The sequence below is a fragment of the Rhinopithecus roxellana genome, chromosome 8 (genome assembly GCF_007565055.1).
Source record: "Rhinopithecus roxellana isolate Shanxi Qingling chromosome 8, ASM756505v1, whole genome shotgun sequence".
Classification (NCBI taxonomy): Eukaryota; Metazoa; Chordata; class Mammalia; order Primates; family Cercopithecidae; genus Rhinopithecus; species Rhinopithecus roxellana.
In genome coordinates this window covers 41,803,596-41,829,124 of record NC_044556.1, presented here as the reverse complement: position 1 = coordinate 41,829,124, position 25,529 = coordinate 41,803,596, and the positions used below count along the sequence as shown (strand labels likewise).

Below are 25,529 nucleotides of genomic sequence, written 5' to 3'. Positions count from 1 at the left end.
TCTGAGAGAACAGTCTGGGCAACTGAACTCTGCTAATAATGACAAATAACATATATTGAGCTTTTACTCTAAACCATAAACTAGGCTGAGTGCTTTTGTAGATTATTTTGTATAATCTTTTAAGAATTCTTTAAAATATTTATTTTCAATGGGAAATTGATACTCAGATTAAGTAAATTCCCCAAGGGAACATAGATAAAATGTGGTGAAGCTGGAATTTGAAATTAGAACACAGTATTAAGAAAATTAACTAAATGTAATAAAAAAGAATAAACGTTTATTGAGTACAAAGCACTAGGTAAAAGAAAGGAAAAATATAGTATAGCTCTCTGAAGTTTCATAGCTAACCTTGGAGAATCTTTCATCATATACAGACAACAAGAATGGGGTGGGCAATGAACAGGATACATGAGGTCACTGAGGTCATTTTTTTTTCTTTGAGGCAGGGTCTCATTCTGTTGCACAGGTAGGAGTGCAGTGGTGCAATCTTGGCTTACTGCAACCTCTGCCTCCCAGGCTTAGCAATTCTCGCAGAAGCTGGGACTACAGGCCCACACTGCCATGCCTGGCTATAGAGGCAGAGTTTTGTCATGTTGGCCAGGCTGGTCTCAAACTCCTGGGTTTAAGCAATCTGCCTGCCTCAGCCTCCCACACTGCTGGGATTACTGGCGTGAGCCACTGTACTTGGCCGAGGTCATTTTTTAACTAGCCCAGATCACTTACCTTTACAATACGTATAAAGGTCCAACACACAGCAGGTCCCCACTACAGCCTCCAAAGGAATGATCTCATACAGTGGCACCCGAAAGAGTTCATTATGATAGAACCGACGGGATGGAGAGTGGTGTGTTTCGTGGGGACGGAAATAATGATGACCAAAGGCAAACCGTTCCTCTCTAAAAAAGGAAAAGTGAGAAGGGAGAGGTTTAACTGATTAGCAAGATCCTAGTGAACATTCAGCTCCGCTGGTACAGCATGGCTGGAAGAAAAGGACAGGACCTCAGCACATACTTTTCATTCTTCCAAAGCTTCTCAATGCGAAAGATGTCAAGTTTATCTCGGTTAATGTGAGATAACAGTCGATAGGACTGACGGACCGGGTGGCCATCAGGGGTGCGCCGACTATCTCTCATCAGATACACACAGTCACCTAGGAAGACCCAGAACACAGAAGAAACATAAAATGATTCTTGTATGAATTCTGTTAGGCATCTGTTTATTTGACTCAGGATCTACACAGAACTCATAATCTGAAACAGTATAAATACAGAGAGCTAAAAGCAGCAGTGTTAAGTGATGATAATCAATTCTAGACTACGACAATAATATAAGGGAGGCATTCTATTTCTTGAGCTTCCCGTGTGTTTTTCCAGTCTTAAAATTAGCTTTATAACATGTCTATCATTTCAAATTAGTATTATTTGGTGGAGAGGTGATGCATGTAAGCACAAGGACTGCAGATATAAAAACTTACATTTTGTTGCTATTCAAGGCCGTATGGAGACAATGACTATGAAGGAGACAGCAGAGACTTCCTACTATTCAGAAAGGTCACCTCTGACAAGTAGGGTTAGCTCCTGTAATACATACCCTGACGAAGCAGCAAGTCATCTCGGAGCAAACAGATGAAGTAGACACAGCCAGGTTGGGCATAGTGGGGCCGAGGGATCATGGGAACCTCCTGATAGGAGCAGAAAGCCAATGTATAAGGGCTGGAATTACTACATTCAGCTTACTTATTTCTCTTCAGGAGAGAAAAAGAACTAAAACCTAGAATTCTCAATCAATCAAAACTTACTGTTTAGTCATTTCAATATACCACAGATATACAAAAAAGATGAAAGCAACTACAGTTGTTAAACCTGGAAAAGCGAAGGTAGAGGACAAAACTGATAGGCTAAATATCTCAATCTATGTTTTATGAAGCACTAATTGTGTAGTTGCTCTATGTAATCTAGGGGCCATATGAAAATGTGTTAAGGGAGACTAATTATTACAATGATTGGGGTATGCTACTGGTATTTAATGCCCAGGGTCCAAGGAAGCCAAACATTCTGACATGCATCCATCACAATAAGAACTATGCACCTAAACATGACAATAGCAACACTGTTAAGAAATACTGCCTAAATCTCTTCTTTTTAAAAAGTGACTTGCCCAAAATCACACATATAAAGATAGCAGAGCCAAGCCAAGAACCACTTAATGACTTAGGCAAGCCACCCACCCTCTAGTGAGCCTAACACTAACCTTTGCTGATTCTGAGTCCAGTACTCTTCTCACTTAAACCACTGTCTAACATAAATGACATTAAGAATACCAAGTTCTGGATTCTATAAGCTATTCCTTTCATGGACATCTGATAGTGTTTATAAAAACCTCAGTTTTGTTTGTTTTTTTTTTTGAAACGGAGTCTTGCTCTGTCGCCAGGTTGGGGTACAGTGGTGCAATCTTGGCTCACTGCAACTTCTGCCTCCAGATTCAAGTGATTCTCCTGCTTCAGCCCCCCGAGTAGCTGGAACTATAAGCACGCAACGCCACGCCCAGCTAATTTTTGTATTTTTAGTAGAGATAGGGTTTCACCATGTTGGCCAGGATAGTCTTTTTTTTTTTTTTTTTTTTTTTTTTTTTTTTTTTTTTTTTTTTTTTTGAGACTGAGTCTCACTCTGTCACCCAGGCTAGAGTGCAGTGGCATGATCTTGGCTCACTGCAACCTCTGCCGCCCAGGTTCAAGTGATTCTCCTGGCTCAGACTCCCAAATAGCTGGGATTACAGGCACCTGCCACTGCACCTGGCTAATTTTTTTGTAGTTTTAGTAGAGACGGGGTTTCACCATATTGGCCAGGCTGGTCTTGAACTCCTGACCTCGTGATCCACTGGCCTTGGCCTCTCGAAGTGCTGGGATTGCAGTCGTGAGCCACTGCGCCCGGCCGAGGATGATCTTGATCTGTTGACCTTGTGATCTGCCCGCCTTGGCCTCCCCAAATGCTGGGATTATAGGCCTAAGCCATCACGCCCAGCCTTTTTCTTTTTTTTTGAGACGGAGTCTTGCTCTGTTGCCTAGGCTAGAGCGCAGTGGTGTGATCTCAGCTCACTGCAACCTCCACCTCCCGGGTTCAAGTGATTCTTCAACCTCAGACTCCTGAGTAGCTGGGATTACAGGCACATACCGCCACTGTGCCCGGCTAAGTTTTGAATTTTTAGTAGAGATGGGGTTTCACCATCTTAGCCAGGCTGGTCTCGAACTCCTGACCTCATGATCCACCACGCCCGGCCTGGTTTTTTTTTTTTTTTTTTTTTTTTTTAAGAGATGGAGTCTCCTTCTGTCGCCCAGGCTGGAGTACACTGGCGTGATCTTGACTCACTGCAACACCTGCCTCCAGGTTTCTAGCAATTCTTTTGCCTCAGCCGCCCAAGTACCTGAGACTACAGGCGCATGCCACCATGCCTGGCTAATTTTTTTCTTGTATTTTAGTAGAGACGGGGTTTCACCATGTTGCCCAGGCTGGTCTCGAACTCCCGAGCTCAGGCAATTCATCCACCTTAGCCTCCCAATGTGCTAGGATTACAGGCATGAGTGACCGTGCCTGGCCAAAAACCTTAGTTTTATATAGTGCCATTCCTTCCACAGATTTCTAAGTATATTATTTTCTCTCTGATCATACTCCTGAAATAGGGAAGAACAGAATTATGACCCTTATTGTAAAGTTTAAGAAGCCAAGGCCCAGAGAGGTTGAACAACTTATTAAAGGAAATTCTGCAAAGCAGGAGCAGGACAGGTAAGATACCATGTGCTACCTCTCCTACTCATAGATCAGAGTTTTATGAGGGGCAGCTTACCCTGTCCACAGGCCTTGGGTCACACTGCTCACAAAGGTAGTGCTCCACATCTGAGTTCACTCCCATACAATCACAGTGCTGCCATACCTGTAGAAAAACATACAGTTTGGGGGAACATGGAGGCTATGACTTACTGAGAGTGTCCTGGGAGCCCAGAATAAAAAATTAGCAATAGGTCAGGGTAAAGTAAAAGAGGAACTAAGTGACAACTGGGTGAATGAGAAATTGGAGATAAATGATAAAACAGGAGGAAAACAGAATAATGACTTTTCTGAGCAAAAGTATACAGATTGACTCATAATCTGTAGATCTGGGCAAATAAAATGGGGAGATGGAGAGAGAATAGGAAAACAAATGAATAGACTACTAAACTATTACTAAGTAATTTAAGTAAATGCTATGGCTATTCTGAAAGGCTTTACAGCTTACAAAGTATTTTTATTTACCCCTGTCTAACTTTATCCTCCCAACAATCCTATGTGTTACTTACAGCCACTTTACACATAAAGTTATGTGTTCACATATATTAGTGGGGACACTAGGGCTCAAATTCAGGCTTTGACTCCTTCATCAGGAGCCCTATATGTATTAACATATTTCACTCTCTCAGAGGATTCATACTAATAGAGTATACTATCACTAATGATTCAAAAGGCAAAGCACTATATAAAATACTGTCATTCTCCTTGATCCAGATTATGTGAGAAGTGTACAGTGAAAAGTGGGCAGAAAAAAGGAAAGAGCCAGGTGTGGTGGCTCACGCCTGTAATCCCAACACTTTGGGAAGCCGAGGTAGGCAGATCACTTGAGCTCAGGAGTTCGAGACCAGCCTGGGCAACATGGTGAAACCCCATCTCTACAAAAAAAAAATTAGCTGGGCATGGTGGCGCATGCCTGTAATCCCCAACTACTCGAGAGGCTGAGGTGGGAGGACTGCTTGAGCCTGGGAGGCAGAGGTTGCAGTGAGCTGAGATCGTGCCACTGCACTCCAGTGTGGGCGACACAGCAAGATCCTATCTTATAAACAAAACAAAAAAAAAACAAGAAGAGAGGAGAGAAGGAAAGAAAAAGAAGGGAAGGATAAAATGAAAGAAAGAGAGATAAAAGGAGAAAGGCAATATGGTAAACATAGAAACCTAACAGAAACCAAGGCTAAGTTACAGTTCATAAAAAGTCTTTCAAGCCAATCCCAAAGAGGCATGGACTTCTTCTTTGAATATGGTCACCATGCTCATCAGGACCAAGCTTCTGCTTCATTTCCTGACCCTCACCATGCACTTGTCACACTGGATCATGAGACCTTCATCCTTGTAGAGGCCACAGATACAGCGAATAACATCGTCGTCCTTCTCATGCCCATTCTCCTTTTCAGAGACTGAGGTCTCACTGCTGTCTGCCTCACTTGCTGTCTCTCCCACAATCTCATCGATTTGGGCTGATGCCTCATGCCGGGCATTGTAATAGGCCTTTCGTAGACGGCAAACATCTCTCCCAATTGGGGATTTACGCCCATAGTACTTCTGAAGAAAGCAAATAAAGAAATCATGTTTGGTCCTCTCAATTTGGCTTAACGATTTACCTGAAGAGGTAGCATGACTTTCTTTACCCTCCCATTTTGGTTAACAGATTTTTAATAGTATCAAATATACTGCCAGACAGTTGGTAACAACTTAAACTGAACTAAAACAAATTCAAGTTAGAATCTGCATGTTATTTTTCCATTTGCTCAATTGACCTGTCATTCAATTCTGTCATGGGCCTTCTTGTCCACAAGATCAAATACACAGAGATCATGAAATATGAATTAATGTCACAAGCATAATGTAGTACAGAAGTTCAACATACACCTTTGTCTTGTGGATATCTGTGACAGATCTATAGGTGTTGAATCTATGTGAAAGGTGGGTTTCAGTAGGAAGAATGTTACAATTCGAGATTGCTCTAATTCTTCTCTCGCTTGTCTATTTTTCTTTCTCATTTCGTCTTTCGACTTCTATTATTCCTTTATCTAGTAGGCGCTTTTGTCTTCCAAACACCTCTCCAAGGTATGTCAAAATCACTGAATAATCTCCTCTCTTCTATGCACCATACAATAGTCCATCCTGTCCTTTAAATCAGTTCAAGGCCACTTTCTCTCCAATGAGCTTCAGCTATTCCATAATCTATCACTGTGATACTCCTCAATTCCATCCTCAAGATACATTACTGGCCAGGCGCCGTGGCTCACGCCTGTAATCCCAACACTCTGGGAGGCCAAAGTGGGCAGATCACCTGAGGTCAGGAGTTCAAGATCAGCCTGGCCAACATGCTGAAACCCTGTCTCTACTAAAAATACAAAATTAGCCAGGTGTGGTGGCAGGCGCCTGTAATCCTAGCTACTCAGGAGGCTGAAGCAGGAGAATTGCTTGAACCCGGGAGGCAGGCGGAGGTTGCAGTGAGCCGAGATCATGCCATTGCACTCCAGCCTGGGTGACAGAGCAAGACTCTGTCTCATTAAAAAAAAAAAAAAAAAAAAAAAAAAAAAAAAATATATATATATATATATATATATATATATATATAAACACACACACATATACATACATACACACACACATATATATAAAACATTTACCTACACATATTTCTGAATATTTCACATGTACTTATTTTGAGGAAAGAAACTACAGATATTAGTTAAATGTATTAAAATATCTATATAATGCAGTCATAAAGGTTTAATACTGAATTAGTTTTTTACAAAAATTATTTTTTTGAGGGGGAATGATTTAACCTTCCATTCTAGTCATATCAATGTCTTCATACATAGCCTTCTATAATATTTAGTATACTGTAACACATACCCCAAGGGTACTCAATAAAAATGACTGGCTTTTCCAACCAGAAATATGGCTGATAGAGGAGGATAAAAATCTTAAACTTCTATACGAATTCTCTTCAGAACAAACTTGTGAAATCTGTTTGAAGTCAGTGAAAAATACCTCAGCATTCCGAAAGACTTTGAGCATGTCAGCATCAAAAGCTTCCACTGTCTTATAGTAACCAATGAGGATCTGCTTCTCTATGGTGATAAGATCTAGGGGATCAGAGATCTTCTCATAATAATCAGCATTCCTGGAACACAAAGCCAGGGTGTCAATCTGGCACACTTAGCACTTTTTAAAAACTCAGATGATTCCCACAAATGTGAACCTACTTTTTCTTTGGGGGAACGTTCAAAAGTGGAGCTGCCAGTGCTTGCCGGGAAGAATCTGCAAAAGAATGTGAGGTTTAGTAGAAAGACTCTACCATACAAGGGAGGCAAGCATCTCCTAACTGGAAGAGGAGAATCCCTCAAATTAAAAGTGAGAGAAAAATCCAAGTCTTTTTTTTTTTTTTTTTTTTTTTTTTTTTTGAGACAGAGTCTCACTCTTGTCGCCCAGGTTGGAGTGCAGTGGCGTGATCTCGGCTCACTGCAACTTCTATCTCCTGGGTTTAAGTGATTCTTCTGTCTCAGCCTCCCGAGTAGCTGGGACTACAGGTGTGTACCACGACGCCCGGCTAATTTTTGTATTTTTTTTTTTTTTTTTTTTGAGACAGAGTCTCGCTCTGTCACCCAGGCTGGAGTGCAGTGGCACGATCTGGGCTCACTGAAAGCTCTGCCTCCTGGGTTCACGCCATTCTCTTGCTCAGCCTCCTGAGTAGCTGGGACTACAGGCGCCCGCCACTGCACCTGGCTAATTTTTTGTATTTTTAGTAGAGATGGGGTTTCACTGTGTTAGCCATGATGGTCTTGATCTCCTGGCCTCATGATCTGCCCACCTTGGCCTCCCAAAGTGCAGGGATTATAGGTGTGAGCCACCACGCCCGGCCAATTTTTGTATTTTTTAAAGAGACAGGGTTTCACCATGTTGGCCAGGCTAGTCTTGAACTCCTGACCCTCAGGTGATCCACCTGCCTCGGCCTCCCAAAGTGCTGGGATTACAGGCATGAGCCAATGCACCCGGCCAAAAATCCAAGGCTTTTTAAGGCCTGTGAAAAATCCACTTTTTCAGATATGTAGGTAAAGGCAGGGAGCAAATGATAGTTCTAAGATTGCCTAGGATATGAAAGATATAGTTGTATCTGCTTGAAAGGTAGCACGATGTTAGTTGGGTAATGAGAATAACTTCCTATGAAAAATGAGAGATGGGAACTTATTGAGGGTAATCTGCTTAGGGCAAATTACTACTCAATAAATCTTATAATAGCAAAAAGAACATCTTATCTGAAAAGTGTTTTCTAGTTCTCATTAACTGTCCTTAATTAATAGTAATTTGTTTGGCTGGGGATGGGCGTGGTGGCTCACATATGTAATCCCAGCACTTTGAGAGGTCAAGGCGGGTGGATCATGAGGTCAGGAGATCAAGACCATCCTGGCTAACATGGGGAAACTCCGTCTCTACTAAAAATAAAAAAATTAGCCGGGCGTGGTGGCAGGCGCCTGTAGTCCTAGCTACTCGGGAGGCTGAGGCAGGAGAGTCACTTGAACCCAGGAGGTGGAGGTTGCAGTGAACAGAGATCGCACCACTGCACTCCAGTCTGGGCAACAGAGCGGGACTCTATCTCAAAAAAAAAAAAAAACAAAAAAAAAAAAAGAAAAAGAAAAAAAAAAAAAACGCCAGGTGCACTGGCACACGCCTATAATCCCAGCACTTTGGGAGGCTGAGGTGGGCAGATCACGAGGTCAAGAGATTGAGACCATCCTGGCCAACATGGTGAAACCCTGTCTCTACTAAAAATATTAAAAAAAAAAAAAAAAATCAGCTGGTCGTGGTGGCACATGCCTGCAATCCCAGCTACTTGGGAGGCTGAGGCAGGAGAACTGCTTGAACCCAGGAGGCAGAAGTTGCAGTGAGCCAAGATTGCGCCACTGCACTCCAGCCTGGGCAACAGAATGAGACTCTGTCTCAAAAAAAAAAAAAAAAAAATTTGGTGGGGTGCAGTGGCTCACGCCTGTAATCCCAGCACTTTTGGCGGCTGAGGTGGGCAGATAACTTGAGGTCAGGAGGTTGAAAACGGCTTGGCTAACATGTTGAAACCCCATCTCACTACCAAAAATACAAAAATTAGCCACGCATGGTGACACACACCTGGAGTCCCAGCTACTCATACTTGAGGTCAGGAGGTTGAAAACGGCTTGGCTAACATGTTGAAACCCCATCTCACTACCAAAAATACAAAAATTAGCCACGCATGGTGGCGCACACCTGGAGTCCCAGCTACTCAGGAGGCTGAGGTGGGAAAATCATCTGAACCCATGAGGCGGAGGATGCGGTGAGCCAAGATTGCACCACTGAACTCCAACCTAGGTGACAGACTGAGACTCTGTCTAACACAATAAAAATGAAGGCCGGGCATGGTGGCTCAGATCTGTAATCCCAGCACTTTGGGAGGCCGAGGTGGGTGGATCACGAGGTCAGGAGTTCAAGACCAGCCTGGTCAACATGGTGAAACCCTGTCTCTACTAAAAAATACAAAACTTCGCTGGGTGTGGTGGTGTGCACCTGTAGTCCCAGCTGCTCAAAAGGCTGGGGCAGGAGAATTGCTGGAACCCAGGAAGCGGAGGTTGCAGTGAGCCGAGATCATGCCACTGCACTCCAGCCTGGGCAACAGAGTGAGACTTCGTCTCAAAAAAAAAAAAAAAAAAAAAAAAAAATAATAATAAATACAAAAAGTACTGGCCGGGCACGGTGGCTCACGCCTGTAATCCCAGCACTTTGGGATGCCGAGGTGGGCGGATCATGAGATCAGGAGATTGAGACCATCCTGGCCAACAGTGAAACCCCGTCTCTACTAAAAATACAAAAAAATTAGCTGGGTGTGGTGGCAGGTGCCTGTAGTCCCAGCTACTCGGGAGGCTAAGGCAGGAGAATGGCATGAACCCAGGAGGCGGAGCTTGCAGTGAGCCCAAATCACACCACTGCACTTCAGCCTGAGCAACAGAGTGAGACTCGGTCTTAAAAAAAAAAAATTACTATTACTCTGTTGGGTATGGATCCAATTAAATTCCAGATACTGAATAATTTAGTACTGTACTGTGAATATTTTCTGTAATTGATTTTTCCTGTAACAGTTACTCTGTATTATGAAAATGGAATTTATGGTGAGGGGCCACTTCTCATTTGCTACCATACTTAATTTCTGGCAATTTCACTAGAGAGTAAAAAAGGCTGTGTTTCATGCTCATAATGCAGTGACATGGTAGATATACTTATTGCAGTTTCATGTTCGGTCAGATAAGCCTACTTGAGAATGCAGGACAGACATGGTGGCTCATGCCTATAATCCCAGAACTTTGGTAGGTCGAGGCAGAAGGAGCGCTTGAGGCCAGGAGTTCAAGACCAGCCTGGGCAACACAGCGAGACCTCCATCTCAAAAAAAAAAAAAAAGAGAGAGAACGCAGAGAGTGTGATTTAATTTGGGAATGTAAATGGAATAGGTGCCTCAAAATTCAAAACTTTACGTCTTACATCTTAGGGCAGTTTGGTCCCCATTTTCCTCTTTACATCCTTAGGTTAACAAAACTGCAAAAAGTCACTATAAAATCAAAGAGAATCAGGAGACAGAAAAAAAAATTAAAAAGAAAAGAAATGCCCAGGAACTGTGGCTCACACCTGTAATCCCAGCACTTTGGGAGGCCTAGACAGAAGGATCACTTGAACCCAGGAGTCTGAGACTAGCCTGGGCAATACAGCAAGACCCTATCTCTATTTATTAAAAAAGAAAAAAGAACGAATTTGAAGGTGGTTATAGTCACCTTTATAAGAGATGATACCATCACAAATTTCTTTGAAGATCTGGGCTAGGCGGGCTGCCCGAGCCACTTCAATATTTTCCTCTGCAGCTGCCAACCGTCTTGTTCGAACAGATCGAGCTGTCTGCAGGGCAGAGAACTGGGTCATGAAGACATCTGGAAGAATAAAGTGAAAATTAAGTTTCAGGAAACAAGGAGCTCTATCTACATGGCTTTCTCTTTCCCAATGGATTCCTGCCATTTGCTCTACTTTCCCCTGAAGTGATTAAGTAGATTAGTGGGCACAGAGTTCTTTCTATCTTCTGTAATGAAAAATCAGGAAACACTGGAATTTACTGGAGACAAAATACTGCAAGAGGGACCTTAACTTAGTGCTCAAAGGCAATACAGTACAGTAGTTGTAAGTCTGAGCTTCAAAATCAATCTATCAGCATCTGAATTCTGGCATCACTGCTTATCAGCTGTGTGATCTTGGGCAAGTTATTTAACCCATGTGTCAGCTTCTCAAACATAAAATGGGAATGATGGTAGTACTCCCTTCATGAGGAAATAGTGCAGGTTAAATGACATAATGCCTTTAATGTGTTTAGCTCAGTACCTGACATGTAAGTACTCTGTAAATGATATCTGTTATTATCAGAAGCAGCAAACTAGTTAGGATATAAGTTCAAAGAATTTATGCCAATCAAATCATTGACAGGATGTAAGATTCTGGACAAATTTTTATATCTAGTTAGCATTCAGCATATCCCTCACACATCATACAGAATTCCTTCTATCTTTTCAGGGGAAGAAGGAAAGGATAAAAAAAAGAGCATGATCTTTTGAACACTGTTTTCAGTTAGAAAGGATGCTTGGTCATGCTAGTTCCTCTGCTTTCAGTCTCTTCTGGATAATATCTGAACTCAGGAGTGCTGTTATATTATTCATTCATGAAGGTTAGAAAAAGGAAACCTGATGGTTTGTGAGTACAGTGCTAATCTGAATTTGAGAAAAAAAGGTCTTCAAACTGATAATGACCTGTCCTCCACTGAATCTGAATGTGAGAAATGACCCGTCCCCAGCCGAATCTGAATGTGAGATAAAAAGGTCTTCAAACTGATAATGACCTGTCCACCCACTGATAATTACCCGTCCCCCACCCCAATTTCCCCAGTGGATTTGGTATCACTATTTACTCTGTCTGCAAGTTATTTTCAAGGTAGGAAGTAACAAAGAGGGCCCACTATCTATCTGATACCTAATGACTATTTCAGACTATAGGTCACGTTTGAAAGGCTGTAGAAGGAGGTTTCTTTCTATTCCCTAAAGAGAGGAAAGCTGAAGAACTGGGATGGATAGGTTACTACTGACTGATGAGTATATATCTGGATCATAACTTTTTTGTTCAATACTAAAAGGAGTTGTTAAATAGATTATCTGCTGGAAAGCAACTAAAATAAATGAACAGAAATGTTTCAGCCGGGTGTGGTGGCTTACGCCTGTAATCCCAGCACTTTGGGAGGCTGAGGCAGGTGAATCACCTGAGGTCAGGAGTTTGGAGACCAGCCTGGCCAACATGGTGAAACCCCCTCTCTACTAAAAATACAGAAATTAGCTGAGCACGGTGGCAGGCACCTGTAATCCCAGCTACTCGGGAGGCTGAGGCAGCATAATTGCTTGAACCCAGGAGGAAGAGGTTGCAGTGAGCCGAGATCGTGCCATTGCACTCCAGTCTGGGCAACAAGAGTGAAACTTGTCTCAAAAAATAAAGAAAGAAATGTTTCAAATGCCTTACCAGACTTGATATTTCCATCATCTCGGCAGATCCCATTCCAACGGGTATATAATGATGCTGAGTGAATATTATCACTGGTGTGCTTTACTTCCTCCTGTTTCTGACGAATCTTCTCCCAGTTTCGGACCAAGAATACATGATGCTTTAATACAAAGTTCCTGCAAGGAAGGAAAAAAATCTTCCTTTATTCATTAATTAAATAAGCATTTATTACATGTCTACTCTGTGGAAGTCATTGTTAGATGATATACGTGAACTGAACTGTTGTAAAGATAATTATATGGGCAAAGCATTATTCAATTTTGTATCTTGACTTTTTTTACATTACGTAAAACATGTAATATTTACATACATCTGGCAAGCAACAATTAAAGGCTGCAAAAATGCTGGCAAGTGAAACAGCCTGACCAGAAGGCAGAGATTTATTTGTACAAATTCTAAATATAGTTGTCAAGATGAAGTAGGGTCTTAGGATCAGCTATAACAAGGAGAACTGGACTGGCAAATAAAGGCAAAGATATGTAACATGGATAGGCACTGGGCAAACTATGTTAGGTGCAGTGCTGCCATATGGTTCCCTAAACTTACTATTTTTTTTTTGAGTTGAAGTCTCCCTCTGTCGCACAGGCTGGAGTGCAGTGGCGTGATCTCGGCTCACTGCAACCTCCGCTTTCCGGGTTCAAGCGATTCTCTTGTCTCAGTCTCCTGAGTAGCTGGGGTTATAGGCGCCTGCCACCACGCCCAGCTAATTTTTGTATTTTTAGTAGAGACGGGGTTCCCCCATGTTGGCCAGGCTGGTCTTGAACTCCTGACATCAGGTGATCCGCCCACCTCAGCCTCCCAAAGTGCTGGGATTACAGTGGTGGCGTGAGCCACCGTGCCTGGCCCTGGTTTCCTAAACTTAAATGAGTTATGTGTATCCTGACTGATCCTATACAATTTTGATGATTCCATTATTCAATTTCCACAACAGGACATATGTAAATAGATGTGATCTTGGATAAGTCTCAAGGTATGTGTCTCACTTCTCACTTACATGGAGATCAGACTAATTTTCTAGTTCTTGCACATTGGAATCCCCTGGGAGACTTTATAAACTACTGATACCTGGGTTCCACCTCTGCAAATTCTGATTTAAGCGGTCTAGGGTGTGGCCTGGGCCTTGGGAGTTTTTCAAAGCTGCCTATGTTAATAGGCAGCCAAAGCAGAGAACCACTGGACTGGTTTTTCCGAAATTTAAAATTTCTATGACTCAAAGGGAAATAGAATGAAAGGGGCTAAAATTACACAATGGTTATAAATAAGGATAAACTTTCAACAAATAGGACATACTCACTTGTTTGCTTCCAAAAGGGACAATTCTTATCTGAATACAGGGAACAGCAGAAATTACCACCAAAGATCCTTTCTATTGCTCTGTTAACATGTCAACAAAGCAGGTATTCTGTTTTTTTTATTTTTTTATTTTATTTTTTTTTTGAGACGGAGTTTCGTTCATGTTACCCAGGCTAGAGCGCAATGGCGCGATCTCGGTTCACTGCAACCTCTGCCTCCTGGGTTCAAGCAATTCTCCTGACTTAGCCTCCTGAATAGCTGAGATTACAGGCATGCACCACCATGCCTGGCTAATTTTTAGTAGAGACGGGGTTTCTCCATGTTGGTCAGGCTGGTCTCAAACTCCTGAACTCAGGTGATCCACCTGCCTTGGCCTCCCAAAGTGGTGGGATTACAGGTGTGAGCCACTGTGCCCAGCCAAAGCAGGTATTCTTAATTTTTTCTCTACCACGAATTCCTTTGACAGTCTGATGAAGCCTATGGAACAATTCTTTGAACAACTATTTTTAAATTACTTCAAAAAATTTAAATTATTTAAAAATTTTGGGCCAGGCATGGTGGCTCATGCCTGTAATCCTAGGACTTTGGGAGGCCGAGGTAGGTGGATCAACTGAAGTCAGGAGTTCGAGGCCAGCCTGGCCAATATGATGAAACCCCATCTCTATTAAAAGTACAAAAATTAGCTGGGTGTGGTGGAGTGCACCTGTAATCCCAGCTACTCAGGAGGCTAAGGCAGGAGAATCGCTTGAATCCGGGAGTTGGAGGGTGCAGTGAGCCGAGATCACGCCATTGCACTGCAAAGGCACATTGCAGAGCAAGACTCTATCTAAAAAAAAAAAAAAAGGGCAAGGCCTTTCCATGTTGCCCAAGATGGTCTTGAATTCCTGGGCTCAAGTAATTTTCCTGCCTCAGCCTCCTGAGTAGAGGGGTCTACAGGGGTATGTGGAAATGGTATTTCATTTAGAAATTAGGGAACATAGGCCGGGCGCGGTGGCTCAAGCCTGTAATCCCAGCACTTTGGGAGGCCAAGACAGGCAGATCACGAGGTCAGGAGATCGAGACCATCCTGGCTAACACTGTGAAACCCTGTCTCTACTAAAAAATACAAAAAAACTAGCCGGGCGAGGTGGCGGGCGCCTGTAGTCCCAGCTACTCTGGAGGCTGAGGCGGGAGAATGGCTTAAACCCGGGAGGCGGAGCTTGCAGCGAGCTGAGATCTGGCCACTACACTCCAGTCCTCCAGCCGGGCAACAGAGCGAGACTCAGTCTCAAAAAAAAAAAAAAAAAAAAAAGAAATTAGGGAACATAAGATGGTCTGGTGTGTTGGCTCATATGTGTAATCCCGGTGCCTTGGGAGGTCAGTGCGGGAGGACAGCTTGAGCCCAGGAGTTCAGGACCAACCTGGGCAACACAGTGAGACCTTGTCTCTACAAAAAATTAAAAATAAAAAAAAAATTAGCCAGGTGTGGTGGCACGTGCCTGCAGCCCCAGCTACTTGGAAGGATGAGGCAGGGGGATCACCTAAGCCCAGGAATTGGAGGCTGCAGTAAACCATGATTGCAGTGAGCCAGGCCTCTGCATTCCAGCCTGGGCGACAGTGTGAGAATCCAGCTCTACAAAAAAAAAAAAAAAAAAAAAAAAAAAAGGAATTAGGTGAGATAAGAATGTATTTCCTCGGTCAGGCGCAGTGGCTCATGCCTGAAATCACAGCACTTTGGGAGGCCAAGGCAGGTGGATCACAAGGTCAGATCGAGACCATCCTGGCTAACACAGTGAAACCCCATCTCTACTAAAAAAATACAAAAAATAAATTAGCCGGGCGTGGTGGTAGGTGCCTGTAGTCCCAGCTACTCAGGAGCCTGAGGTAGGAGAATGGCATGAACCCGGGAGGCAGAGCTTGCAGTGAACCAAGATTGCACCACTGCACTCCAGCCTGGGCAACACAGTGAGACTCTGTCTCAAAAAAAAGAATGTATTTTCTCCATCCAAGTTCACAGATCCCCTGAACCCTTTGGCTTAAGACAAAAGAAAGTGGATCAACAATATAGAAGTTTCATAATTTTTTACACAGATAAGCAATCATATAACTTAAAGGGAACATGGATAAGAGTATTTCCTTTTTACCTTTCACGATTGGACATTGGCTTCATCTGTAATTGGGGGGTCAATCTAGTTGGGGTATTGATATTTTCATTGGGTTCCTCAGAGAGATGGCCTCTCTGAAAAAGAGATGGATCAGATTAGAGATTTAAAAAAATATCAGTCAGAAATAATCTCCAAGAATATTAAAACCACTCTTAAGATGCCACCCTCTGGTAATTCCCTTATTCCAGCAATTGCCTCTAAGCATCTCATAAACAGCTTTTGGGGAAAGTCATTAGATAATTATTCACCCTTTTCTTCAGCTTGTGCTTAGACTTTCTCTTCTCTTTTGACCGTCCAGATTTTTTGTGTGTGGCCATGGGCTGGCTGTTTTTGCTGCTGGTGAGTCCATTCACACGCTGACTCTTGCCTCCGATGATTCCTCGACATTTCTCAAATCCACACTTACAAAGTTGCTTTGAAGGGAGAGAATAATTTTTTTATTTTTATTTTTCTGAGACATGGTCTTTCCTGTCATTCAGGCTGAAGTACAGTAGTACGATCATGGCTCACTGCAGTCTCAACCTCCTGGGCTCAACTGATCCTCCTATCTCAGCCTCCCCAGTAGCTGACATTACAGGTGCGTGCCACCATGCCAGGCTAATTTTTGTATTTTGTGTAGAGACAGGGTTTCGCCATGTTGAGTAGGTTGGTCTCGAACTCCAGGGCTCAAGCAACTCTCCTACCTTGGCCTCCCAAAGTGCTAGGATTACAGGTGTGAGCCACTGTGATCAACTGAGAATAATTTTTTTTTTTAGCTTGCAGTTTCATTTACTAGCTTAAAAAGGATGTCTGAGCATTTGGACACACATTAAGTATAAATCAAGAAATCTGCATATATGGGAAAACAACTGATTGAGAGTATAAATAGAAATGGGTTTCCAATGGAATAGAAAGGATGGATTAAATTTTAGGAAAACTTCTTCCCCAGAAAAGTTAACAACTGAGTGGAGACCAAAAACGACAGGGCAATCTCTTTCTTCAAAGTAATTGGGCACTATGTATCCAAGACAGGTGGTGTACAGAGTGAAAAACTGTCCTCTCCTATATACTTCTTTAAAACAAATTTTTAAAAAGGCCAGGTGTGGTGGCTCATGCCTGTAATTCCAGCACTTTGGGAGGCCAAGGTGGGTGGATCACGAGGTCAGGAGATCGAGACTATTCTGGCTAACACAGTGAAATCCCACCTCTACTAAAAAAATACAAAAAAATTAGCCGGGCATGGTGGCAGGTGCCTATAGTCTCAGATACTTTTGGGAGGCTGAGGCAGGAGAATGGAGTGAACCTGGGAGGCAGAGCTTGCAGCAAGCCGAGATCACGCCACTGCACTCCAGCCTGGGTGACAGAGCGAGACTGTCTCAAAAAAAAATTAATTAAAAAAACCCAAACATGAAATGCTTCAGTAATCTGTCATTCTTGCATAGGGGCCATGCTAATCTTCTTCGTATCTTTCCAATTTTCATATATATGCTGTCAAAGCAAGCACTTAATTAAAAAATTTGGCTGGGCATGGTGGCTCAGTTCTGTAATCCCAGCACTGTGGGAGGCTGAGGTGAGAGAATCGCTTGAGTCCAGGAGTTTGTGACCAGCCTAGACAAAAGAAGGAGACACCATCTCTACAAAAAATTAAAAAAAAAAAAATTAGCGAGGCACAGTGGTGCACGCCTGTGGTCCCAGGTACTCAGAAGGGTATGGTGGGAAGACTGCTTAAGCCCAGGAGATAAAGGCTGTGGTGAGCCATGATCACATCACTGCATTCTAGTGTGGGCCACAGAACAAGATCCTGTCTTAATAACAAAAAATTTTAACCATTTTAGAGAAGGGGTCCCGTTCTGTGGCCCAGGTCGGCCTTGAACTCCTGGGCTCAAGTGATCCTCCTGCCTCAGCCTCTTGAGTATCTGGGACTATAGGTAAGTATGCACTACTGTGCCCAGGTTCCCATGTAATTCTTTTCTTCCTTTTTTCTTTTCTTTTTGTTTTTGAGCTGAAGTCTCACTCTGTCGCCCAGGATGGAGTGCATTGGCGTGATCTCTGCAACCTCTGCCTCCTGGGTTCAAGCGATTCTTCTGCCTCAGCCTCATGAGTAGCTGGGACTACAAGCGTGCACCACCATGCCCAGCTGATTTTCGTATTTTTAGTAGAGACGGGCTTTCACCATATTGATCAGGCTGATCTCAAACTCCCGACCTCATGATTTGCCTGCCTTGGCCACCCAAAGTGCCGGGATTACAGGTGTGAGCCACCACATCCAACCTCTTTTTCTTTTTTTGTGTTTGAGACAGGGTCTTGCTCTGTTTGACAGGCTGCAGTGCATTGGTGTGGTCCTGGCTCACTGCAACCTCCACCTTCTGGGCTCAAGCAATCTTCCCACCTCAGCCTCCCAAGTAGCTGGGACCACAGGCACGTACGACCACACTTGGCTAGTTTTTGTATTTTTTTGGTAGAGACAGGGTTTCACCACGTTCCTCATGCTGGTCTTGAACTCCTAGACTACAAGCAATCCGCTCGCCTCAGCCTTGCAAAGTGCTGGGATTGCAGGAGTGAGTCATTGCGCCTGACCTCCCATATACTTTTTTTTTTTTGAGACACAGTTAGTCTTGCTTTGTCATCCAGGCTGGAGTGCAGTGGTGCAATCTTGGCTCAATGTAATGCAACCTCCGCCTCCAGGGTTGAAGCAATTCTCCTGCCTTAGCCTCCAAGAAACTGGGATTACAGGTGCATGCCACCATGTCCAGCTAATCTTTGTATTTTTGATAGATGGGGTTTTGTCATGTTGGCCAGGCTGGTCTTGAAATTCTGAGCTCAAGTGATCTGCCCACATCAGCCTCACAAAGTGCTGGGATTAAAGGTATGAACCAGTGTCCAGCCTCTCACATACTTCTTAATGGCTCCAAGTCAATCATGTTTACTAAAAGCTCATGTTATTACAGGATTGTAAGGGATAAAGTTTCAATCTCCCTCTAGGATTTATTATTCTTACCTGTTTTTCCACATTGAAGGAATGAAAGTTATAATCATAAGTGAGTTCAGTCCCAGCTGGCATATCTTTAAGAGCATAGAGTCCAATCCGGTATACTCCATTAACAGACCTGTAAAGAGAGAAAACAGAGTTATAAAGGCTGGATTTTTTTTTTTTCCTTTTTTTGAGACGGAGTATCCCTCTGTTGCCCAGGCTGGAGTGCAGTGGTGTGATCTCAGTTCACTGCAAGCTCTGCTTCCCCGGTTCAAGCGATTTTCCTGTCTCAGCCTCCTGAGTAGCTGAGATTACAGGCGTAAGACACCACACCTGGCTAATTTTCGTATTTTTAGTAGAGATGGGGTTTCACCATGTTGGCCAGCCTGGTCTTGAACTCCTGACCTCAGGTGATCTGCCCGCCTCGGCCTCCCAAAGTGCTAGGATTATAGGCATGAACCACCACGCCCGGCCTCCACTTTCAATCTCTTTTCTATCCTTGACAGCCTGTATAATACTGCCAGAGTAAGAAACCTAAATAATTTTTCTTGAAGACATGGTCTGTGTTGTCAATTAGGCTTTAAGTTTTCCTGCTTGGTATTCAGAGTCCTTCTAAAATATGGCTCACCTGTAATCCCAGCACTTTGGGAGGTTGAGGTGGGAGGATCACCTGAGGCCAAGAGTTCGAGACCAGACCAGGCGCAGTAGCTCACGCCTGTAATCCCAGCACTTTGGGAGGCATAGGCAGGTGGATCACCTGAGGTCAGGAGTTTAAGACCAGTGCGGCCAACATGGCAAAACTCTCTCTACTAAAAATATAAAAATTAGCCAGGCAAGGCCACACGTGGTGGCTCACACCTGTAATCCCAGCATTTTGGGAGGCTGAGGGCAGATCACAAGGTCAGGAGTTCAAGACCAGCCTGGCCAACATAGTGAAACCCCGTCTCTACTAAAAACACAAATGTTGGCCGGGCGCGGTGGCTCAAGCCTGTAATCCCAGCACTTTGGGAGGCTGAGGCAGGCGGATCACAAGGTCAGGAGATCGATACCATCCTGGCTAACATGGTGAAACCCCGTCTCTACCAAAAATACAAAAAAATTAGCCAGGCGTGGTGGCGGGTGCCTGTAGGCCCAGCTACTCGGGAGGCTGAGGCAGGAGAATGGTGTGAACCCAGAGGGCAGAGCTTGTAGTGAGCCGAGATGGCGACACTGCACTCTAGCCTGGGGGACAGAGCAAGACTCCGTCTCAAAAAAAAAAAAAAAAAAAACCAAAATACAAAAATTAAGGCCGGGTGGGGTGGCTCACATCTATAATCCCAGCACTTTGGGAGGCCGAGGCAGGCAGATCATGAGGTCAGGAGTTCGAGACCCGTTTGACCAATATGGTGAAATCCCATCTCTACTAAAAACACGAAAATTAGCCAGGCATGGTGGCGCGCACCCATAATTCCAGCTACTCAGGAGGCTGAGGCAGGAGAATCGCTTGAACCCGGGAGGCGGAGGTTGCAGTGAGTCAAGATCGCACCACTGCACTTCAGCCTGGGCGACAGAGTGAGACTCCATCACACACACACACACACACACACACACACTAGCCAGGCATGGTGGCACGTGCCTGTACTCCCAGCTAGTCAGGAGGCTGAGGCAGGAGAATCACTTGAACCCAGGAGGCGGAGGTTGCGGTGAGCCGAGATCCCACCACTGCACTCTAGTCTGGGCAACAGGGCGAGACTCCGTCTCAAGAAAACAAACAAAGAAACAAAGAAACAAACAAAAACTAGCTGGGCATGGTGGCACATGCCTGTAATCCCAGCTACTTGGGAGGCTGAGGCAGGAGAATGACTTGAACCCCTGAGGTAGAGGTTGCAGTGAGCTGAGATCATGCCACTGCATTCCAGCCTGGGCAACAGAGCGAAAAAAAAAGGCTTTAGTTCACTTATTAAATGAATTAAAATTACTTTTTATGGCTTATCTATACAAATCTTCCAGTTTTACCAATTTCTATCATGTGAGTGCCTCTCTTGTTCTATTATATGTAAGGTAATGATCATTTAGTATTTTAGGTGTTTTTTTGATTTTTGTGTTTTTGTTTTTGAGATGTAGTCTCGCTCTGTCTCTAGGCTGGAGTGCAGTGACACAATCTCGGCTCACTGCAACCTCTACCTCCCGGGTTCAAGGGATTCTCTTACCTCAGCCTCCTGAGTAGCTGGGATACAGGCATGTGCCACCACGCCCAGCTAACTTTTCGTATTTTTAGTAGAGACAGGGTTTCACCATATTGGCCAGTATGGTCTCAATCTCCTGAGCTCATGATCCACCCACCTTGGCCTCCCAAAGTGCTGGGATTACAGGCATGAGCCACCGCGCTCGGCTGTGTTTTAGGTGTTCAGGAGTTTGTGACTCACCTGGGCAACATAGTGAGACCTTATCTCAATATATTAAAAAAAAAAAAGAATCTAGTCATTATCATTATAGCTAACATTTACTGAGTGTTTTTAATAATATTTTATATTAACTGATTTCATCCTCCTAACAATTATATAAAAATATGTACTATTATTAGTTATTATAGCCCTCATACTACAAATAAGAAAAGTGAGTCACATAGAGTTTGAAACTTGCCCAAAGTTACACAGTTAATAACTTGAGGAATCAAGTTTCAAATTAAGACATTCTGGCTTCAAAATCTTAACTACCATGCCATACTGATAACAAGTTATATCATTAATTCTCAAAGCAATCCTACAGAAAAAAAAAAACAATCCTACCAGATAGGTATTATGATACCTATTTTATATATGAAGTATATATGCCTCAGGGTTTGTTTATGGTTATATAGCAATTAAGTGGCATTCAAACCCAGGGGATTAAAACCCAGGCTGTTTGACTCCTTAGCCTTTTTCTTCTTGTCTCCTTACCAGTGTGGAACACATTAAGGGTTAGATACTGCCCTATTATAGGTAACCTTGTCTAAAATTTTTAGTTTTTAGTATTTTTCTCTCCTGAATTCAGAAAGCATTTTTTAAAATTTAATTTTATTTATTTATTTTTTGAGATGGAGTTTTGCTCTTGTTGCCCAGGCTGGAGTGCAATGGCACGAACTCGGCTCACTGCAACCTCTGCCTCCTGGGTTCAAGCCATTCTCCTGCCTCAGCCTCCCAAGTAGCTGGGATTACAGGCACATGCCACCATGCCTTGCTAATTTTGTATTTTTAGTAGAGACAGGGTTTCTCCATGTTGGTCAGGCTGGTGATCCGCCTGCCTTGGCTTCCCAAAATGCTGGGATTATAGGCGTAAGCCACTGCACCTGGCTAATTTTTATTTTTAAATAAGATCTCACTCTCGTACAGGCTGGAGTACAGTGGCGCGATCTCAGCTTACTGCAACCTCTGCCTCCCTGGCTCAAGCAATCCTCCCACCTCAGCTTCCTGAGTAGCTGGTGGGACTATGGGCATGTGCCACCATGCCCAGCTAATTTTTGTAATTTTAGTAAAAACAGGGTTTCGCCATGTTGCCTAGGTTGGTCTCAAACTCCTGAGCTCAGGTGATCTGCCTGTCTTGGCCTCCCAAAGTGCTGTGATTACAGGCATGGCCCACTGAGTCCAGCTGCAGAAAGCATTTGAAATGTATACCAGGAGTTGGCAAACTCTGGTCCACAGGCCACTGCTCCCATCTTTGTAAATAAAGTTTTATAGGTACAAAGCCAACAAGCTTGCTGACTACTGATATATACTGTAACTTTTCTTTTGAGACAGTCTTGATCTGTCACCTATCCTCACGCCTGTAATCCCAGCACTTTGGGAGGCCTAGGCGGGCAGATCACTTGAGGTCAGGAGTTCAAGACCAGCCTGGACAACATGGCAAAACTCCATCTCTATCAAAATATACAAAAATTAGCCGGGCATGGTGGCATGCACCTGTGGTCCCAGCTACTTGGGAAGCCGAGGTTGCAGTGAGTCAAGATCGTCCCACTGTACTTCAACCCTGGTGACAGAGTGAGACCCTGTCTCCAAAAAAAAGAGGGGAAAAGATATCTTCTAGTTGACGTTCTTGCATAAGTCTGGCATAAACACTCATTTCCGTTGGGGACATACTTAGGACTAGAGTTGGTGGTTTACTGGATATGTTTAGCTTTGGTAGGTTGTGCCATTTTTTGAAAGTGTGTATACCAATTTACACTTCTACCAGCAAATCTAAGAGCATTTATGCTGCTCTAGCCTTGCCAATACTGTCAGTCTTTAATTTTTGACATTTTGGAGGGTATGTAGTGGTTTTCCGATTTAGTTTAATATTTCCCCTAATAACTGTATCTAACATATTAAGTGCTTTTGTATATTTATTGACCACTTTTATATTCTTTTTTAAAGTACCTATTCTTTTACCTATTTTAAAAACTGGATTGTCAGGTCCAGCATGGTGGCTCACACTTGTAATCCCAACACTTTGGAAGGCTGAATTAGGCTGATTTATTGAGTCTAGGAGTTCAAGACCAGCCTGGCCAACATGGCACAACCCTGTCTCTATAAAAAATACAAAAAAATTAGCCAGGCATGGTGGTGTATGCCTGTAGTCTCAGCTACTCAGGAGGCTGAGGCAGGTGAATGGCTTGAACCTGGGAAGAGGAGGCTGCAGTGAGCCAAGATCATACCACTGTACTCCAGCTCTGTCTTAAGAAAAAAAAAAGGGCTGCTCTGTGCCTATGGAGTAGCCGTTCTTTTATCCCTTTACTTTCTTAATAAACTTGCTTTCACTTTATTCTATGGACCCATCTTTAATTCTTCCTTGTGCGAAATCCAAGAACCTGCCCTTGGAGTCTGGATCAGAACCCCTTTCCGGCATCTTTCTGGCGACCACGAAGGGATGATACTTAGGAGACCCATGACCCAAAGGAAATAGACTGCAACAATGATTGGCTGACTTTTGAGTCAAGCAAACTTTTGAGTTATTGACAGCTTTGTGTTTTTTTTGAAATGGAGTTTTGCTCTTGTTGCTCAAGCTGGAGTGCAGTGACACAATCTCAGCTCACTGCAACCTCCACCTCCTGGGTTCAAGCGATTCTCCTGCCTCAGCCTCCTGAATAGCTAGGACTACAGGTGTACGCCACTATGCATGACTGATTTTTTAATGTATTTTTAGTAGAGATGGGGTTTCACCATTTTGGCCAGGCTAGTCTCGAACTCCTGACCTCAGGTGATCCACCTGCCTCAGCCTCCCAAAGTGCTAGGATTATAGGCATGAGCCACCATGCCTGGCATATTGACAGCTCTTAACAACTGAGTAAAACTCCTGTGAACAAAATTTGAAGCATGTTTGTTTCTCTCTACCTGATTTCTCCAAAATCTGGAAACCGGTTGACACAATTGGAGAAACTGGTTATTTTACCAAGGCTTTGATTGGAATGGAGTGCTTTATATTAAGGAACCAAACTTGGCTGAGAGAGCTAATAAAAGCCCCTTGGGAAAACTGGCATCATACTTTTTCCATACAGTCCCTGTACAGGGTTCCTGACATGTGATATCACCTTTTGTCAGAACTATGAATGGCCCTCACCATACGGATGCTTTATGACTGCGCTCTTCTCTTTTTTTTTTTTTTTTTTTTTGAGGCGGAGTCTGGCTCTGTCGCCCGGACTGGAGTGCAGTGGCCGGATCTCAGCTCACTGCAAGCTCTACCTCCTAGGTTTATGCCATTCTCCTGCCTCAGCCTCCCTAGTAGCTGGGACTATAGGCGCCCGCCACCTCGCCCGGCTAGTTTTTGTATTTTTAGTAGAGACGGGGTTTCACTGTGTTAGGCAGGACGGTCTCAATCTCCTGACCTCGTGATCCGCCCGTCTCGGCCTCCCAAAGTGCTGGGATTACAGGCTTGAGCCACCGCGCCCGGCCCGACTGAGCTCTTCTCTATGACTTGGATACAAGAGACCCTAATAGGCAAGAATATCATCACCCTTATTCAACCTGAAGAAACTGCTAAAGATGGATCTTCATCCCTGTTTACCCCTAAGGATTAAGGGTTCTCTTATAAAAGGGAGGGGGAAAATGTCAGAAGCGTTTAAACCAGAGAGAGTCCATCTTGTATAGAGGTTGGGTAAAATTAGGCTGAGATCTGCTGGGTTGCATTCCCAGTAGGTTAAGCATTCTTAGTTGTAGGATAAGATAGGAGGTTGACCAAAATACAGGTCATAAAGGCCTTGCTGACAAAACAGGTTGCAGTAAAGAAGCTGGCCAAAACCCACAGAAACCAAGATGGCAAAGAGAGTGACATCTGGTCATTCTCACTACTACACTCCCATCAGTGCCATGACAGTTTACAAACACTATAGCAACGTCAGGAAGTGACCCTATATGGTCTAAAAATTGAAGGAACCCTTAGGTCTGGGAACTGTCCACCACTTTCCCAGAAAAGTCATGTATACTCCACCCTAAGCATATAATCTATAAAGAACCATAAAGATGGGCACCCAGCAGCCCTTGGGGCTGCTCTGTTTATGGAATAGCCTTTCTTTTCTTTTATTCCTTTACTTTCTTAATAAACTTTCTTTCACTTAAAAACAAATTTACCAACACTCAACCCTTGAACATCGCATATTTTTCCATTAATTTAGGTCATCTTTATTTTTTCCCAACATCTGACAGCTTCTAGTATAGAGGTCCTACAAACTTTCATAAGATTTATTCTTAGGGACTAGTTACAATAGCTTTTATGAAGCTA

The 25,529-nt window shown here is 43.5% G+C and overlaps 1 protein-coding gene and 1 non-coding gene across 6 annotated transcripts in view; both read right to left on the bottom strand.

The window, feature by feature from the left end:
* ASH1L (ASH1 like histone lysine methyltransferase) overlaps positions 1–25,529 on the bottom strand; it is a 226,326-nt gene that overhangs the window by 6,932 nt on the left and 193,865 nt on the right. For all 5 annotated transcript variants that reach the window (XM_030937140.1, XM_030937139.1, XM_030937143.1 and 2 more), the window contains 12 exons: positions 18,849–18,957; positions 16,120–16,284; positions 15,851–15,945; positions 12,393–12,550; positions 10,619–10,771; positions 7,037–7,091; positions 6,822–6,954; positions 5,112–5,360; positions 3,841–3,927; positions 1,591–1,681; positions 1,012–1,150; positions 724–896 (listed from right to left, as the gene is read on the bottom strand). In XM_030937140.1, the coding sequence (XP_030793000.1) occupies positions 724–896; positions 1,012–1,150; positions 1,591–1,681; positions 3,841–3,927; positions 5,112–5,360; positions 6,822–6,954; positions 7,037–7,091; positions 10,619–10,771; positions 12,393–12,550; positions 15,851–15,945; positions 16,120–16,284; positions 18,849–18,957 (1,607 nt within the window). The remainder of the gene's footprint in view (positions 1–723; positions 897–1,011; positions 1,151–1,590; positions 1,682–3,840; positions 3,928–5,111; positions 5,361–6,821; positions 6,955–7,036; positions 7,092–10,618; positions 10,772–12,392; positions 12,551–15,850; positions 15,946–16,119; positions 16,285–18,848; positions 18,958–25,529) is intronic.
* Positions 17,252–17,354, bottom strand: LOC115899388. Its single transcript, XR_004059109.1, has one exon. It is a non-coding gene; the product is annotated as a U6 spliceosomal RNA (small nuclear RNA).